Source organism: Perissodus microlepis, chromosome 15 (genome assembly GCF_051167445.1).
Source record: "Perissodus microlepis isolate ML-2025 ecotype Zambia chromosome 15, ASM5116744v1, whole genome shotgun sequence".
Lineage (NCBI taxonomy): Eukaryota > Metazoa > Chordata > Actinopteri > Cichliformes > Cichlidae > Perissodus > Perissodus microlepis.
Window position 1 is genome coordinate 32,997,205 of NC_140475.1, and position 18,069 is coordinate 33,015,273.

An 18,069-nucleotide genomic window follows, 5' to 3' on the forward strand; every position below is an offset into this window, starting at 1 on the left:
TGTGTTTTTTGGGGGAAAATGTTTTGGGGGGGAGGCACATATTACCCTTTTCACAGTTTTTAGTTAAAGTAGGAATTTAAATGAAAAACAATGTTCGAAATTGATGTGACTTTACATTTAATTATAATGTCATGGTGGGAAGCTGTCCTAACACTAACATTTACAATTTAGATATGAAACTTGAAAAGTCATATAAGTGTAGTCAGGACGGCTGAACGTGTTTACCCCTGCTCTGAGGGTATTTTATTTTTCTCTTGGCCAACGGAGCATAGCAACCTTGAGCAAACCCGGCAGTGTGTACGTGCGTGACGTGCACATTGGTTGCGTGAGAGCCACAGAAACCATGGAATAGAAAACGTCTGATTTAATTGGTTACTCTGTGTGTCGGTAACCGAGTAAACCAATCATACGTTTCCTAGTAACCGTCCGTCACGTGTTTAAACCATTCAGAAGGCAGTTGGTGAAAGTAGGCGCGTCCTCAACGACAAGCCCAGCAAGCTAATGCTAGAAGAAAATCGATCCAGGGAATCTGTTCTAAACGAAACTAAAACGACTGAACGAAACAGGGACAGGGCTATAGTTTGCCGCAGGAGGTAATATTTCCTTACTTATATTTATTTTAGTAAATTGCAGAGACCATACTCTCGTCTATTCACGGAGTGTGTTCCGTCGTTGTTGTTTTGTTTTTTTTCCCTTCTAAATGCAGATATGGAAGTAGCTAAGCAGAAGCTAGCCAGCGTTGGCTAGGAATACATTTAAGTCAGGACACGATGATATGTAGCTCCTTAAAATGAAATGGTTGATATATGCCTATGTGCTGCTGTTGCATTAAGCGATTATACGGGCAGTGCAATTTACTGACCTTAAAGAGCTTCGGCTGGCTTTCTTTTGTTCACTATGTGGGTTAAAATGCTAATAGTTATTGGCAGTTGTGCAGGGCTATGGTCGCCTTTAGCAGTAGCTGCCAATAATAAGTTGACACTATGCAACCGAGCAGCGTCGTTTTACACTTACAAAGCCGAGAAAGAACCACCTGGGTAACTGATATATTTTACGAGTTTTACCCTCTCGAGGGGGCTGCTTGCTGAACAGTTGAATTAAGTTTTAGGCCTAAATGGAGTTAAAGGCCCCTGTTTGTTGTGATGAGCCAGCTGGGGGTCATGTGGCCTCCATTCACTTTAGTAGGTCAGTCCCAGTTAGGAAGAGGGTCCCGGCGTCTAAAGCAGTTAGTCATTGGAAAGAGGTAATAAATCCCTTTCCAATCAGTCAGAATTAATTTTAAAGGTAAAACTAGTTTGAAATTGTTGCTCTGGGCTTTGAAGAAATTAATGCTTTGAAATGTGTTATGAAATGTCTCGGTCACTGAGTAGTTGTATTTACGAGGATTATATGTCAGTTTCAGCAAAGCAAACTTAGTTAGCTCTTATCTTTTTTTCGTTAATTTCAAACTTGGCTGCGCTTAAGGTTACAACACATTTCTTCATATGCACTGTGGGCTTTTGTGCTTCATGCAAACGAAGCGCAATTTGCATTATCTCGTGTCAGAAAGTCGGAGTGGGAAGTACACTACTGCTGTTTTAACCTCGTGGGCGTAAGATCTGTTTGAAGTTGTGAATGAGGATAATGCAAGGCACATTTAGCAATGCAGCAGTGTGTATCTTTTAGTGCATGTGCAGCGCTGAAAATGGTTACTGTTCCTTGACCCACCAAACATAAAGCTAAAACGCTTCTATAACTGTGATTGAACAGTGAACATGCTGTCTGTAGCGCAGATGGGGACAGTCACTGCAAAGTTGTGAAGTGAACTGCACACGTATTGTTCACAGTGCCACAGTTGATCTTTCAGCAGATATTAACTTCCTATCAACAGGGTGTTTGTTGATAGCCTTATTAGGTAGTTGTTTGGAGAAAAAGAAAAATGTTTGATTTATGCACCTTTTAAGGAACATGGATGCATTGATCACTGATATTGTCTTATGTTAATATGTACAACATGATTAGATTAATGAATACGGAGTCACATAAGTGATGGATCAATTAGGATCAGGTTATTGTTATTCTAAATGCAAAAACTCAAATTCTTTATTTGTATTTCTTTATTTTGATCCTAAAACGTCACACTTGCACAATTACTGGCTGGATACAATTTTCTGCCATGAGGCAGTGATGATATTGCATTATGAAGGCTCAACCAACCAATGAAAATATTACTTAAAGGTTTAGTTAGTCCAACAAAAGTCACAATGTCCCGTCAATTTATCCAAAGTCTCACCCGTTAATGTTGTCTAGCCCTGCGGCAGCGACTTGCAAATTGGAGAGGTGGTTGGGGGAGGCACTGTCCACCAATACAAACTGCTTAGGTACTTTAGGCTCTGTCTATTTATCCACTGCTGCTGATGAGAGGGCAGTGAATGATTTTTATCTTATTAAAACAAGTGAATCTAAGTGGACTGCTGGCAGCTTAATAGGTGAAGCTTTTAAATGATGTTTTAAAATGGTTATAACATTAAGTTAATTAGCTAAACTGAAGGCTGTAGGTTTTGTCTTACACAGAACAAAAAAAAAAAACAACCCTAAATCATGGTATTAAAACTTAGCTTGAAAATGTAAACAGTGGTAATTAAAAATGCTTCTGAATATTCAAAAACACTGATATAAAGTGAAAGTGCTGATGAGAGAAGATGGTTTAGAGTGAGTTTTTTTGTAGTTTGAATGAAGTTTAGTGCTTGCTACTTTCTGGTGTTTATGTTCACATTTGGATTTGAAAAAGTCTGTGGTAAGCCTTAAATTTGTTTGTTTAAATTTAAATTTGTTTAAATTTGAATTTGTTTGACACAAAATTTGACAAGATGCAGAAGTGACACTTCTAAAATGTAGGTTAGGAAGTGCCTTCAGTAATGTTATGATCAAGGACACCCCTATTTGGTGAAGGAAGTGGACCGGTCTGCTTTTTTTTTTTTTTTTTGTGTTAACAGCTGTGTAGATTGCACTGAGATTGATTTTAAAAATAAACAAGACCAAACAACTCAATCTTTTAATTTTCCATATTTTTTTTCAGTATTTAATTTTTTGTTTTTATTTAAATGTACAAAAATAATCACACATTGTAGTCAGAAAGTTGGATTTTTCCTTTTTAGAAAAATATTTTTAAAACAGATTCCTTTTCTTTCACTTGCAGTTTTGTCTAATTTGCCTTTGCAAAGTTCTCAGTAATTTGAATATATTTGAGGCAGACTGTGTGTGCCCTGAACACCACTGATTTCCTCCTCAGGTTTACCTGCAATCTTTCCAAGAGCCAATGGCTACCGACATGCCCATGGAAGATGTGTTGGGTCCTCACCCCGCCCCAGCCTCTTCCACTCCTCCTGACCCAGTGTCTCCCCCTACTCTCAGCTCAAATGAAGCCCAAAACCAGATTCCCACTCTGGAGCCAGCAATAGCTGAAAACCTGAATAAAGTGGTAATCTCTGAACACAATGCTGCTCCACACCCCAATCCAGTTCAGCCTGCAGACCCAAATGTGGCCCCAGAACTTGTTCCAGGTGCGGAGGTGTCTCCCGTACCTTTGCCGGCCCCCCTGCCGCCAGCTGCTGCCAAGAACCCCAGCTGCAAGATCATGACTTTCAGGCCCACAATGGAGGAGTTCAAAGACTTTGCCAAATACATCGCCTACATGGAGAGTCAAGGAGCTCATCGCGCTGGCCTGGCAAAGGTGATTTCAGGACACAGGCACACACACATATATGTACCCACATATCCACTTCAGTCTTCTTACTAGATGTTTTTTGTTTTGTTTTAGTGAAGTATTGCTGTAACATTTTGAATCCTGTGCATCTCTTTTAGTTTCCTACCTGTTTTTGCATAGCCAAGATTCAATCTAACATCATTACTAATGTTTAAAATGATCAAAGCATGTTAGAAAATGCTTGTAAGAACCATTTATAGTTTTAAGCTGATATCAGCAGAATCCACCATCTAAATTTCCAAAGGTTTAATCTGCATACTTTGAATTTGAATAGATTTTGAATCTGCTGACCTTGTAAAGGTTAAGCGTCTTTTTTTTCTCTCCAGGTGATTCCCCCTGCGGGATGGAAGCCACGCAAGTCCTATGACACAATCGAGGACATGGTGATTCCAGCTCCCATCAGCCAAGTGGTGACGGGTCAGTCGGGTCTGTTCACCCAGTACAACATTCAGAAGAAATCTATGACTGTGGGTGAATACCGCAAGCTGGCCAATAGCAAGAAGTAAGTCGGTCCCAATCTCAGGGGCTTCATTCGTAAATGATTGCATACAAATGCAGTGTCTGACGTGATGTTTTGCACGATAGTGTCCTTGTAAGCTTTGATGGTGCAATTATTGCTCTTACTCAGCATGGTTTAAAACATGAACGTTACTAAATATAGTGCAACTACGATGATGGAGAACATAAATAAACAATAAAAGTGCATTGTAATATTTTACACTAAATCAGGAATTGTGTTATTTGTACCTACAATTGGCATCAGGGTGCCAGAAAGAACAGACAGGTTTTCTGTTTTAAACTAATACTGTTTAACACCAGTGCACAGTATTTTAAAAAGCTGAAGGTTTTGTTTGTCCTGATAAACATGAGTTTGAAAATAATACTGTCTTAAAATAAGTGAAATGGGTCATGGTGGGTAGTGGTAGCTGTGGTGCTAGTGACGGTAAAAAGCCAGTTCAAACTATATTATGTTGCTGTGTTGTTGTTTTTTTTAATTTTATAAACATTTTCTTTATAAATTGTCGTGTAGATGCTATAACTATTAAAGCAGAAGAATAATGTAACAAATGAAAACCTTGGCACTGTAGCAGAACTACTACAAAAGCTCAAACTCTTGTATACATTGGACTTAAATTATTTTATTAGAGTTCTATTTGATGATTGTAAATGTTTGCACAGTGCTTGTTTGAGGGTTTAGTTGAAGGGCACCACACTGTTTACAATACAACCTGTCCTGTTCTGTTTGCAGGTACTGCACGCCACGACACAAAGACTTTGATGACCTCGAGAGGAAGTATTGGAAGAACCTGACGTTTGTGTCACCTCTTTATGGTGCTGATGTGAGCGGCTCCATCTATGATGAGGTGGGTGAAGTTTGTCTGGATAATGACAATTTTTATTAAGTTTTTAAAATATTCTTGATGTTGTTTTTGTTTGTTTGTTTGTTTTTAAATAAAAATAAACCACTTCTGGCCTAATAGGTTTATAGTGGTTTATTTTCCATGAATGGGCAATTTTCAGGGTTGTTTTTTCACCATTAGTAGTATTATTATTAGAACTTAATTAAAATGCACCATGTAATTGTGATAGAAAGCTGCTTTAGGAGTTTACAACTTTATATTTCAAGATTTTTGCTGCTGTTGGTGTAACTTTCAAAATCGTGCTCAGTGAGTAATATGACTACAGCACCATCTGGTGGTCATTGATGGAGATTGATGGACTGATGAAAGTGTAGCGTGCAGGTTCCCTTGTACTTGATATTCATAATTGCATGCTCTCCAGAACATTGAAGAATGGAACATCGGCCGTCTAAACACACTGCTGGACATGGTGGAGCAGGAATGTGGGATCGTCATTGAGGGTGTCAACACTCCATACTTGTATTTTGGCATGTGGAAGACAACCTTTGCTTGGCACACTGAAGACATGGACCTCTACAGCATCAATTACTTGCACTTCGGGCAGTCCAAGTCCTGGTAAGTCACTTTGTTTTCCTGTGACACAAATTGCCGTTTTGAAAAAAGAAGTCAGATTATAGTCCTTTTAGGATCAATTCTCATTTAACCTTAAGCAGAAAAGAACATAAAAAGCACAATTAGAATAAATTTTTTTTTTTAAAGAAAATTGGAAATTAAAACAAGCTGCCGTAATAAGTGACCCCATCAGCGGCCATCAGCCCTTCTCTGTTAACTGTTTGTACCATCTGTCATTCTTTTTTGTTTTCTTAATCTTTAATATTGCAGCAGTTTTATTGGCCATCAAAAACAATGGCTTGTGCGTCTGTTTCACTTAATGCAGGATGAGAGGGACACATTTGTCATGCAGAAGTTTGCATTTGAAGCTACTGCTGTTTCAGATGGCTTCACTGCCAGCCAGTTAGCCTTGGCTGTATGTCACTGAGTGCACTGTTTCAGTGTAACTGGGAAACTTGCCTCCAAACCACAGCTCCTCTACCTCAGTTAAGCTGCTGCAGGCTGTGAATGTGCTAATAGTTCTGTAGCCAGGATCACACTGTGATGGAAGCAGGGACTGAGAACATTTGTGTATTTTTATCAGGAAATGGTTAAACATAAATTAATAATAATAAAAATACAGATAACAGGAAATGCTGGATAAAAACAGAACATTTAATCGTCAAAGCAAAATTTATGGCAGTGATCAGAATCAGAAATACTTTATTTATCCCCAAGGGGCAATTAAGATTACTATTCAGCATCACCATTGAGTGATGCTTACTAAACAGTATTTAGAGTTCAAAGTGTGTGTATAATTTCTTACAGTTTGTGTGGGGACTACAGAATCACTTTACTTCTTTGTGAGTGTACCGCCACATTACAGAGTGATGCTTCCCTCCCCCCATGAATGATCTTTAAGTGCAGAATGTGCTCAGCCAAAGTCTTGTCAAAGCCCATTTGACCACTGGCTTTCTAAAAGGCGGTGACACAGCGAGTTTCGTTTAAGGCTTGTCACGAAATGAACATTGTATAGCGACAGCTTGTTCTTATTTAAAGTGACAACAGTGACAGCATAGGCTGAAAGTTGGATTCTGCTACCTGACTGCCTGAATTGTTTGCAGTGAGCTTTGCGAAGGACAGAGTGAGAGGGTGCTTTGCACATTTGCAGTCATTTGCACGCTAATTTTCACCTGATTATGTAAATGGAATGCTTGTCCTGTATAGCCCAAATGTGTCTATATTTACACATGGATGCCTTATAACTTGAAATTTGTTTCAAAGTCTTCACTACATCCTGTTTATTATAAGTGTGGACAGTAATGATTGGCAAAATTTTCAACTCGTTTCACTCCTTAATCATTCTTTAGAGACACAACGTGTCTGCCTTTATCTGACCTGATTTTGGGTCCAAACTGATGTCTATGTACTAAGTTTCCAAAGCAGAACATGGCAGTAAAAACTGATGCTGGGGAGTGATTAGAATATATAGGGTAGTTTAGTTTTTTAGCTGTCCTTCCTCCCTCTTCCTCTTTGGTTCTGGTATCAGGTTAGCTGTGTGTAAGGTTAATCACAACTGCCGATGCGCTCGTTGCAAACCATTAGCCACGACCCCTAACTGGTCCCGGCAGATGGCTGCCCCTCTCTGAGCCCGGTTCTGCTGGATGTTTCTTCCTGTAAAAATGAAGTTTTTCCTTCCCACTGTTGCCAATTACAGTGTTGGGTCTTTAAGTTCCTTAAGGTGACTGCTGTTTTGATTTGTTGCTATATAAGTAAAACTGAAATGAATTAAACTATGTTTTCATTTAAACATTTTTTTGCCAAATCATTCATCTCGATGAAATTGACTAATTATGTGGTTTGGACTCAAGCAAATACAAATTGAAACTGAAGCTTGACTGATTGGTAATGCCAAACAATAACAAAGTAGTGTTTCTTTCTGTTCAATGCCGGGTAAAAAAATGTTAGTTGTTACAGTTTGTGTCAACAACGGGCACAAAAGTTCTTTCTCTTTATAATTGCTAGTTGTCACTTTATCTTATTCACATGATTTATTTTTCAATTTCTAGTCTGATGCGGTACTTTGAAGAATGGTAAATTAAAAACAAAGATTTTAATTTTTGTCTCATCGTACTTTGACATTTGAGAGTTGCTTAAACTCTTTATAGAGCCTGTTGTACAGGAGAGGTAGTGCTGTGATTCAGATTTATATTTTTCTTGCCTGCTGTCTGTATTTCCTTCTGTCACATGGTTCCTGAGGGGAAAATATGTTTTTCTTCTTACCTTTTCTGCTCCATGATTGTGTGTGTGTGTGTGTGTGTGCCGTCTTTCCCTCCACATTGTTTTCCATCCATATCACTGCAGGAGGGGAGCAGTGTCATCTCAGCTTTCAGAAATACAGTATTGCTTCTGTGTATGTGTGTGTTTGTGGGTTTTTATTGTTGTTTTAAAGATTTCCTTCTCTGTTTTCTTTCTCACCTGTCTTCCTTCTTTTCACAGTATGCTTCCCCGCCACCTTTTCCCCTCTCTTGCTTGCCTCCTGAAGTGGTATACCATGTGTCTATGTGTTATAGCTCCCCCTCTCTGTGATGTCACCTCATTAAAATCATCTGTCTTGTTTTCACACCTCCGAGTGAGCATGAGTATATTTCACTACGACTCAGTGTCAAAGTGCGTGTGGTCTGACAGATGAAATTACATTCATCGAGCTGCAGTGTTCAGTCTGGTGTTACATGTTCTGGACCTCTGGCACTGCTGCATTACTTATGGAGGTCTGTGTATGCAGTATTCCTTTGTTTGAATACACCTCCACGGTGTTTATTAAATTGCTAAGAAGGTGTGGTGTTTCTGTCTTTCTCTTGTATCCGTTTTTAAAGATTATTATGGAAACAATTGTTGGTTATATATTTAGGGCTGTTTCATAGATTTTTTTTTTTTAACACACCAAAGTGGTATAAATCCCTTTACAGCCACTTGAGGGCAGTGTTATTACTGTTGTCGTCTCCCTATCTGAATTTATTGAATTTCAGTAATGTTCTTTGTGTAGCCAGAGAGGTATGCAAATCATAGCCAATGTGAGACCAGTTTTGCTCACTATAACAGAAATGACCTGGTTTTAATGTACAAGACAGATTTTAGCAGAAAGAAGTTTTTTGTTTTGTTTTGTTTTTAAAAAGACTGCTTCTTCCTTTTGTGGTTTTTTAAAATATGCTTTCTGTAACTGTTCATTATGAATCCAGCATCGGGTTGGGGTCTATTCCACCTGTCATTGGCCAAAAAGGTTACAGTCTATTACAGAGCTAACACAGAGAGACAGGCAACCTTTCACTCTCACATTCACACCTATAGCCAATTTAGAACTACCAGTTGACCTAACCTAAATGTCTTTGGACTCTGGAGGAAGCTGGAGTAACCAGAGAGAACATACATAGGCACGGGGAGAACATGCAAACTCCACAGAGTCTGATGGTGGATTCAAACCCAGGACCTTCGTGCTGTGACGGATTCTGTTTTTTTTTTTGTTTTTTTTTTTTGTTTTTTTAACCATTATCAAATTGGGCAATCGAGAATCTTGTAATAAAAAAAACAACAACATTATTTTAACATCAGTCTGACTAATTGATGCCCAACTAAACAGATGTACGAGTTTTATTTCCTCTCTCTTTTTCTTTTTCTTCCCCCAGACTTTTTATGCTTTTGTTGAATTCTCTTGTCTAATTCTCACCAAGCCCACCCACCCGCACTCTCCCCCCACTGAAACTGAATCATTTTCACTTTTATACTTGTGTGTGGTGGGGTAATTACAGGCTGTTAAACAGAGCACGGTCCTTTAAAACACACGCTCTCTTTGTCTTTCACTTCCTCTCCTCTCATAGTGCAGCCGATTGTGAAATTAACTCCGTTTCCCCATGCAACTCTGCTCCCATCAAAGTCAGACCCTACCAAAACTACTAGTGCCAATCGCACACATTCTAGTGGATGTGTGGAAGATCTCACCCTTAGCTGCCAGTCACTTTCTTCCCATCTTTATCCCTCCATCATTCTCTTTTCTCTTTTCAGTGCTGAAACCCTGTCAATCATCCATCTACCCCAACACACAACAATAGATCTGCTGTCAGTTAAAAGATTAGCCTCTGAGCATGCAACTAGAAGATAGGGAAAGGCTGACGAAAGAGAATTGAAAGGGATATTTTGAAGTGTAGCCCAGCTGCAACTTCCCAGGAAGGGTGGAGTTCATTATGAATCCATCAGTTTTCAACCTCCTCTGTAGTCCGATGGTTTTGAAGCATTGTCGTTTGACAGTTCCCAGAGGAGAGGAACGGGGAGCTGAAAATCTGCATAGAAGTTGAAATGTAGCTGTAGTTCGGATGTTGAGTGGGGTGTTCTCAGCGTTGACTTGATGTTTTTAGTAGCTGAAAGTTCCTTTTTAACGGTGCCATAGTTGTTTACAGATTTTTAAAGAAGTGTGTGTGCAACATGTCTGCAGTGGCGCACTAACACATGCATTGGCACTTCTCGTGCTGTCAAGGCTCCCCCCTCTATCTCTACCTGCCTGGAAAGCTGTCCCACCTTGGGTAAATAACACTCTTCCCCAGAGAGGTGTAAAAGTTCAAGCCTTCATTTGCCGTGTGTTGTTTTGTGCGTTTCTCACCGTGCCGGCAGAGTGACATACGTGTTGTTGCCATGGAAACCTCAGCCTTCGGACGGAGGGGAACAGGAGGACTCACGCTGATCGGTTGATTTGTTTAGTTTGTCTCTGGGATGGAGTTCTCTGAAAAATGTACATATTTGCACAGAAAGCTCTGATGTGATTTTACCTCACGCAGCAAAAAAAAAAAAAAACCCAAACAGCTTTTAGAGGTGGACTCCAAAACTTCGGTTTAGATGTAGTTGTTTTCTGTGTTCCTGAGTTGGAGGAAAAGATCGATATCAATTTAATCTTCAGCTGAGAGGTCTGGGGATATATTTAGCCTAGCTGAACACAGATGCTGGAATTACTCGAAGCTCATTTTGTTTTCTTTTTGCTGTTCGTTTTACAGTTTGTTTGTTTTTTTTATTGTTTTTTTTTTTTTTTCTTCTATTTTTTTTTTTTTATTTTGAGCTGCAACTAAACTGCGTTACAATGCTGCACTCAGTTGTATCCGTGTGTATACCGTGCTCGCTATATGACCCAAAACCCGAGTGATATATCTGGTCATAACCAAACTCATAAGAATGCCTGCAGAGCTTTGTGACAACATTAGCCCATAACCCAATGTCAGGTTGGAGCTAAAATCTATGCATAGGTTTTAGTGTTTACAATAAAACACTGAAGGAGGCTGCAGCTCCAGCGACGGTCTAATCTTTTGTCTACAGGTGGCAGTGTGGCGCCATGTTTCATGGCGTCTCTGACTGGAATGGACTTTCTCTTTATGCTTCCTTTTATTAATTATTTTCATTCCTGAGTCTTATTCTCTTGTCCATTCTTGTCTCTCATTAGGTGCGCTGGCCTCTCACAGTCTCTCTCTTTGTTACTTCTTTCTCAGTTTGTTTCAAACATCTCTCTGGTTGTTAAGGCTTCTGTAAGAAAGCAGAGATGTAGGCTTTTTTTTCTCCTCCCCCCACACATCTTCATTCTCAAGGTCTATGGAGGGTTAAACAATACCGAGGATTTAATTGCTGTAATAAAGAGTATGTAATAACTTCACAAATGAGCAGATTATAGTTTAGCTCTGCTCCCTTCCTCCCACTCTGTTTTAGAAAGAAATTTGCTTTCTAAGTTTAGCATATGACAACTGGTGTAATGCCACGTACTTTGCAGTGCCTACCTCATGTACATGAGGTAGGCACTGCAAAGTGCCTACCTCATGTACCTGCAAAGCACTGCAGTTGTCATTTTTTCAGCACGAACACTATGCCAATAGTAATACCTCGCTCTAGCACAAACACCAAGGCCAAAGGGTTACTGTTACAAAAGGATGTAAAATATTGAGATGATTTAAGAAAAACAAAGAAACAAAAAGAAGGGCTTTTGCCAAATGCACAGATATGTCAGTTACAAAAACAAGAATTTGTTTTAGGGAGGAATAGTGAAGGTTATGTCATGGGCAGTTTCATCAAACCAGTAATTGCTGAGAGGTCAGAAATAACCTAGCACTCCCAAAACACTAATTTCTCCTGGTCCTGCCCTTCACCGCTCATTTGATCTTTTCCACTAACCTCTCCTTCCCTCCCAGTCTCACTATAAATATTTTTAATGATAATTGTTTTCTTTCGCTGCTACAGTGTTTAGATATTGACATTTTTTGTTCAAAGTTTTCTTCTTAATTGCACCAAGTCAATCACTAGAGTAATGCACATACAACCATGAGCCTCCGTGGTGTGTTTCTGACAGCTCTGACTCTAAATCATATTAAAACCGGAACAGGTTGTGTGTTTTGTTGTTTCCCTCTAGCATCTTACCCTGTGTGCTCATCTGTTTGCTTTTAATACTATGGTGAATCTCAAGTCAAATTGTCACATGGCCACATGCTTGCTGTTTGACGTATATTTAATGCTAAGAATGCAACCCAGCTTTATCCACACATCTGCTTTATGACAAGACCTCCTGAAGTTGCAGATTCACCTCAGCAAAACTGCAGATTCCTTTTAAGCTGTTAGTATAAGCAAAGTGTTCACACTAGAGATTTAAAAATATTCTGTACAGCTTGATTTATTTGAAGATAATTGGAAGAAAGAGAAGGTGAAAATTAGGTTAAAAAAAGTTCAACACAAGTCAGAGGTGTCTGACTTTTTGTCATCTTTTCCTCTTGTCTCCACAGGTACAGTGTCCCTCCTGAGCATGGCAAAAGACTAGAGAGGCTGGCACAAGGTGAGGAGCTAATTTCAATTAAAATCCATTTAAGTTTGTTTATTCACCACTTCCGCACGCTTTCCTGCCTTTATCTCTTTCACTCACATGCGTTAAGTGACAGAGCAAGTGCATCCGCCTGTAGAGCACACGCCATTAAAATCATACACGCGCTGCACACTTAACACATGCCCTGAATACACACAAGCACACATTCAAAGCACGCTTATTGCCCCCTCTTGCATCGTTTAATAGAAAACAAAGCGGCACTTTTGAGCTACATCTCACCTTCTCCTCTCCCAACCGCAGCATGGACATCATTGTTTAGCACTCACAATAAACAACCTTCCTGCAGCTTTTCCTCTGACAAGCACAGTGGTCCTTACCATCAACAGTGTGGCGCATATGCACTAAGTTAGTGAAAAACTTTGATAATGCCACTTTGCCACAATATATAAAATTATATATTTTTGTTTTTTGGTCACTTGGTTGTGCTAAAATGGAGCAGCAGATGAAAGAGCAGCTTGAAGCACTTAACGTGTGCAGTCACTCATGCTAAAAAGATGAGGATGGATGCTGAATTTTATAGTAGAAGCTGTCTGAAGTGACACCAGCAGCACCTGTTTGTTCTGCAGAAGTAATGACGGAAAACTTGAAAAACTCACACAATCAAGGCCAGTTGTTCTGGACTATGTTTTGATGAATGTTTATTATCCCGAGGAGGAAGTGTTGGCTGTAGATGATTCATGAACGGTCTTAACGCCTGTCAGAAATCTGTGGAAAAGTGAAAACGTCAAACATATTTCAACTAGGGTGAAAAAACAAAAAGTAGAACAATTTCTCAGCATTATATTCTTTGTTGACTTTTATAGTCAGTGCTTTGACATGAGGATTTCATCTGAAATCTAGAAATCTTGTCTAAGGTGGATAAAAGAGGCAGTGAAGTGATACCATTCTGCCATCTTTCTTTGACACAAGATGTTTCCTTTTGTTCCCCATTCTTTTCCAGCACCCATGTTCTCCTTTTACTCTTATTCTCTGTTTTGATCAGTGAGGATTAACCTTAGTATCGAATGTTTCTTAGAGTGAGGGAAAAGATATCAAGGTGAGAAGAGAGACTTGCTTTAAATAGACACATTCTCCCAGTTATATGCTAGTTATCTCTCCTGGGTGGAATTTGACTATGCACCATTGATCTATGTGCAATATATGGAGTTTGTCTCTATGCACAAAGGAAACAAAAGCATTCAGACAGTATTTCACTTCCTGTGCTTATAAGGAAAAACTGTTGTTGATGAACTAAACTCAAAAAGGTTCGGTCACATAATAGGGAGGGGCTGAAAGACAGCTCGAGGAAGCTGGTTTTGCATTTCCAGGTCTAAAACCTTTTCCTGTGGGCTACACACACATGAAGTTAAATAGGTTTCCTTATAAATATGCAGAATCTGTAGGGCAAGGAGTGAGATGCTTTGGGCTTTAGAGTCGTATTGACCAGTCACATTTGAGCAGCCTGTGGAAGGAAGTCCATGTGGAGGGATAAGAGGAGCACATTTGGCAGCTGTAATTTTGAAAGCATCAGCTGTCACGCTCCAGTAATTTAGCTTTTTTTTTTTTTTTTTAAAATAAGTGTATCTATATTCATATTGTAATCAGTGACTGACACACAGGGAAATGGACAGTCTTGGCCCAGATGTCCTTTATCCATACATCTGCTGGTTACACTGGTAAAATGTTAAAAATGACATTAAATGCTACTTTTAAAACCACCCGCAGAGTAGTCTGGCTTTGGACATTAAACTGAGATCCCATTAGCACCAGCTTTTATAGCAGGGTGTTCAGTCATACATTGCAGCTTAGCTGGCTTATCCAGCACCTGCCTCATTTGTAAAATACAGCTGCCGAGGGTGAGAGGAGAGCTCACTCCTGGAAGTCAAAAACATATCAGTGTTTATGTTCTACTTGTTCAGCAGTTTGCTAAATTGCTCTGAGGCACTTTTTGGAGAAGATTTTAATTCTTATGTTTTTATTCTCATTTCTTATCATTTCACCAGTGGATTTTCTTGTGGTGTTGGCCTTTAAGCCTCGCCAAATATTCCTCTGTGGAGGAACTCCCTGGCTATCTGCACAGTGCTGTGCCAGCGATGGATAGGGGTTTGGTTGTAGCCGTTACTGCGCTGGTATAAAGGGAAAACACTTCATTACTCAATGTGTTTATGGAGCGTTTGCATTAAAATTTCTCCACAAAAGAAAGCTGCAAAAATAACCCAACATGTTTGACTTTGTGATGTAAAATTGTAAATTGAATCCTATCTTTTAGAAACTATGTGAATTTTCTCTCTAGCCCAAAATGGTTGAGGAGTTACGTTAATGTGAAGCGCACATGGTAAAATCTAGCCAGAGCTGATTTTTCTGTCTGCGTTCAGACCGTAGTACCTGAATTTTCTTTTGCTACCATGATACATATCCCTGTAAAGCTTTTGTTCTCCTCTCTCCAAAACCACTTGAATTTTTTCTCTAGCACAGTTTGTAACGGAGTTACGGTCATTTAAAGAGTGTTTGTCAAATGGGCCCACCACTGGGCTTCATTCATGCAAAAACTTGCTCTTGTGGTTTGAAAACGACATGAAAAATCCACAGAAGAATCTAAGATTATAAAACACCTTGTAATTATTCCAAATCCTAAGTACAAATCAAAGAGAGCCTCATTCTTAAACACCCTAGTTCTGTAATCTCTCAAGTAATATTTTTACAATTAAGTATTAAAAACTAAATAAAGGGGGAAACCCTACAAACCCTACCAGTACTAAACACAACTGCAGCTTTGGCATCATTTTATTCAGTTGTTTCAGTTTCACAGCCCTGGTGTTCACATTGACTTACTGGCCCACCTAAATAGAATGGAGCCCTAATTACTGTTATTACTTCCATCTGTGCCTTTTCTAAAACTCCAGTCAAAAAGTCTGCTGTGAGATGGGCCCATTGTATTGACGGCTTTACTCACAGAGCATGTTGAAGTCTTTGCTGATAATAAAAACGCTTGTTGTAAGGTGACAATAAATATTGCATTATACTGCAAAATGGGCGTTTTGTCTTACTTTTATCTGCCTGGTTTGGCAGTTTTAGGACAATACTTGGGAATTATGCATTTCAATGTATGCAGAATTGTTTAATGTTTTATTTAAATAACCTCGACATCTCTGATCTCAAGAAACATGCTTTCTAATTACATTGTATATGTTGATGCTCTTTCCTGTCTTCCTCTCTTCTTATCTAACCAGCTGGCAGTAGGAGGACACCACTGCCACCGTTATTTAACAGGCTCTCACTGACCTATCAAAGCCATCCTCTGCACAGGCAGCCAACTGTTTATGGGGTCCTAAAAAGACAGTTATGAGTGTTGCAGGGATGCTAAATGGGACTGGGACAATGGTTACTTAAAAGCTCCTCTCCAGACATTTGACAGGGTAACAGACGTCACTCCTATCTCTCCTCATCTCTGCATTATTTCTGCCACGGCGGGAGACTTTTCGGTTAAGGTGAAGAGGAGGGGAGGGTGTAGGGTTCGAAGCAGGAACTTAATTTTCAAACTCGAAAGGACAGAATGAAGCCTTTAAGTTAATATTACCCCATGGAGAGCTCAGAAAGCCAGCTGCATTTTAATGGGGATTAATACGCAGGCTCTGTCGGCACATTATTCACCTTTATCAGCTCCAACGGGCAGGCAGGCACTGGGAGAGTAGAGAGTCCCCCTCTCCCTCTTTTGCTTTGTAGGGTGGAACAGAGGCTGAAACAATGCAGTGAAAATGAAGGATGAAATGGGTGCTGATTATACTGTCAGTCACATTAAAGTTTAACTGGGTGGAGGCATGGATGGACCCCCCTTTGAGGCACTGGTGGGTACATGCAGTAAAGGGGGTGGAGAGTGAGCGATGGAGGAGAAATTCATTCTTTTGATTATGCAGAGTCTGTCTTTCTGTCTCCAAGAGCAGAAGTGAGCCTTTGTTTTAGAGAGTGAGTCGGGGCTTTGAGAGCCCAAAATGTCAGAGGTATATTATGATCTCAAAGCGGGCGGCGTTTTTAAGGAATTGAGTTTGTTTTATAATACAAGATGGGTATGATTGGTAAATTACTCCAGCTGGAAAAGTCCACATCGATACAATAGCAAATGCAGTTTCACATTTCCTTTAGTGCAGTTTGAATCCTCTCATAAAGTACACTGACTTGCGGTAACTTTTATTAGTGACGGAAACATCGGTAATTAATGCACAGCTCATTGTATTGTTTTCGGATTAATTACATTGCAGTAAACAGACGAGACCATGGTTTAAATAATCAGTAGTGTCTGACTGTCACTGTTGTTAGTGCTGCTGCTTCTGCAAATTAGTAACATGTTTTAAATAACCCCACAGGTTTTCCTTGTTTCTGTTTGCATTGGTTGCACTGAACTGGATCACAATTTTACAGAGAGACAGCACCCAGCTTCACTTTTATGCTGTTGCATCCCTTTACACACAGTGACATCCATCAGATCTCCCCAGAAATCCAACCTGGAGGCCCACAATCAGTGAATTTTCATGCACTGTGGTAATGTGATTATTCCACACTTTGGGCAGTGAATTAATTTCTGCCCATGTCAAGGGGAAACCGGATTTCCTTTTCCAGGTTGTGGGATTAACAATAACAAGATAAATGGTTGCATTTCAACTGGAGATGGCTGTTTATTTGTCAGTGTCGAAATACACTTATGGGATTATATTACACATATGAAGGGAGCATAGAAATCTATTCTCCGATCACTGTTGTATAGTAATCAGGCTAATGCAGTACATTCAAATGTGTTGATTTTCTCCTTTAATTACTCTGTAATCTGTTTTTTGTACTTTACACAAAGCAGTTTGTGCAAATTAATATATTCAATCTAAATTCCAGTAAAGGCTGACAAGCTTCTTGGTAATGGTTTATGCTAGATTGTGGTCGTAATACTACTGCAACATACTGTTAGTTTCTAATTCAGACAGAGTGTGATGAAAATATTGCATCATGATCGGAGAGTGATTCCATTCATGTCTCGGACACCCGCATGCTTCACAGCATAACCTAATTTTAGGCATGCTATTAGGGTGCTGTAGTGATTGAGAACAGAATAAGAGAAATAATTAGTTTTTTTTCCTCCTAAAACTCAGAGTAAGCAATGATGCTATCAGTGTACAGTAGCTTCATCTGTAAATTTTGTCACCCATTTCCATGCAGTAGTTGATGTATTCAGTTGCCGTGTCATTTTAAGTTTTCTTCTCAAAAAAGTTCACTTGTGCCAGCTGACAGGCAGGGGACCACAGGGGCATCATGATGACATCTGGGGATTGTTGGCCCAGGAAATGATTATGATAATTAATGGCTTTCAGGAACAAGTGCTGCATTGGTGTCAGCTCTTAACCGATGTCCTTGAAATTACTGTTCATGCTCAACACTTCATTGCTAGACAGTTTCTCTCATAGTCACCGCATAATTGCTTCCGTTCGTAAAATCTGTGACTCGATGATTCA

General features: G+C 39.6%; 1 protein-coding gene across 1 annotated transcript in view; it reads left to right on the forward strand.

Annotated features, from left to right (window-relative positions):
• Positions 1-453: 453 nt before the first annotated feature.
• kdm4b (lysine (K)-specific demethylase 4B) overlaps positions 454-18,069 on the forward strand; it is a 41,187-nt gene continuing 23,571 nt past the window's right edge. The window contains exons 1-6 of the mRNA XM_084952825.1: positions 454-593; positions 3,272-3,712; positions 4,072-4,247; positions 4,995-5,109; positions 5,528-5,721; positions 12,498-12,547. Coding sequence (XP_084808951.1) covers positions 3,299-3,712; positions 4,072-4,247; positions 4,995-5,109; positions 5,528-5,721; positions 12,498-12,547 — 949 coding nt within the window. The 5' untranslated portion in view covers positions 454-593; positions 3,272-3,298. The remainder of the gene's footprint in view (positions 594-3,271; positions 3,713-4,071; positions 4,248-4,994; positions 5,110-5,527; positions 5,722-12,497; positions 12,548-18,069) is intronic.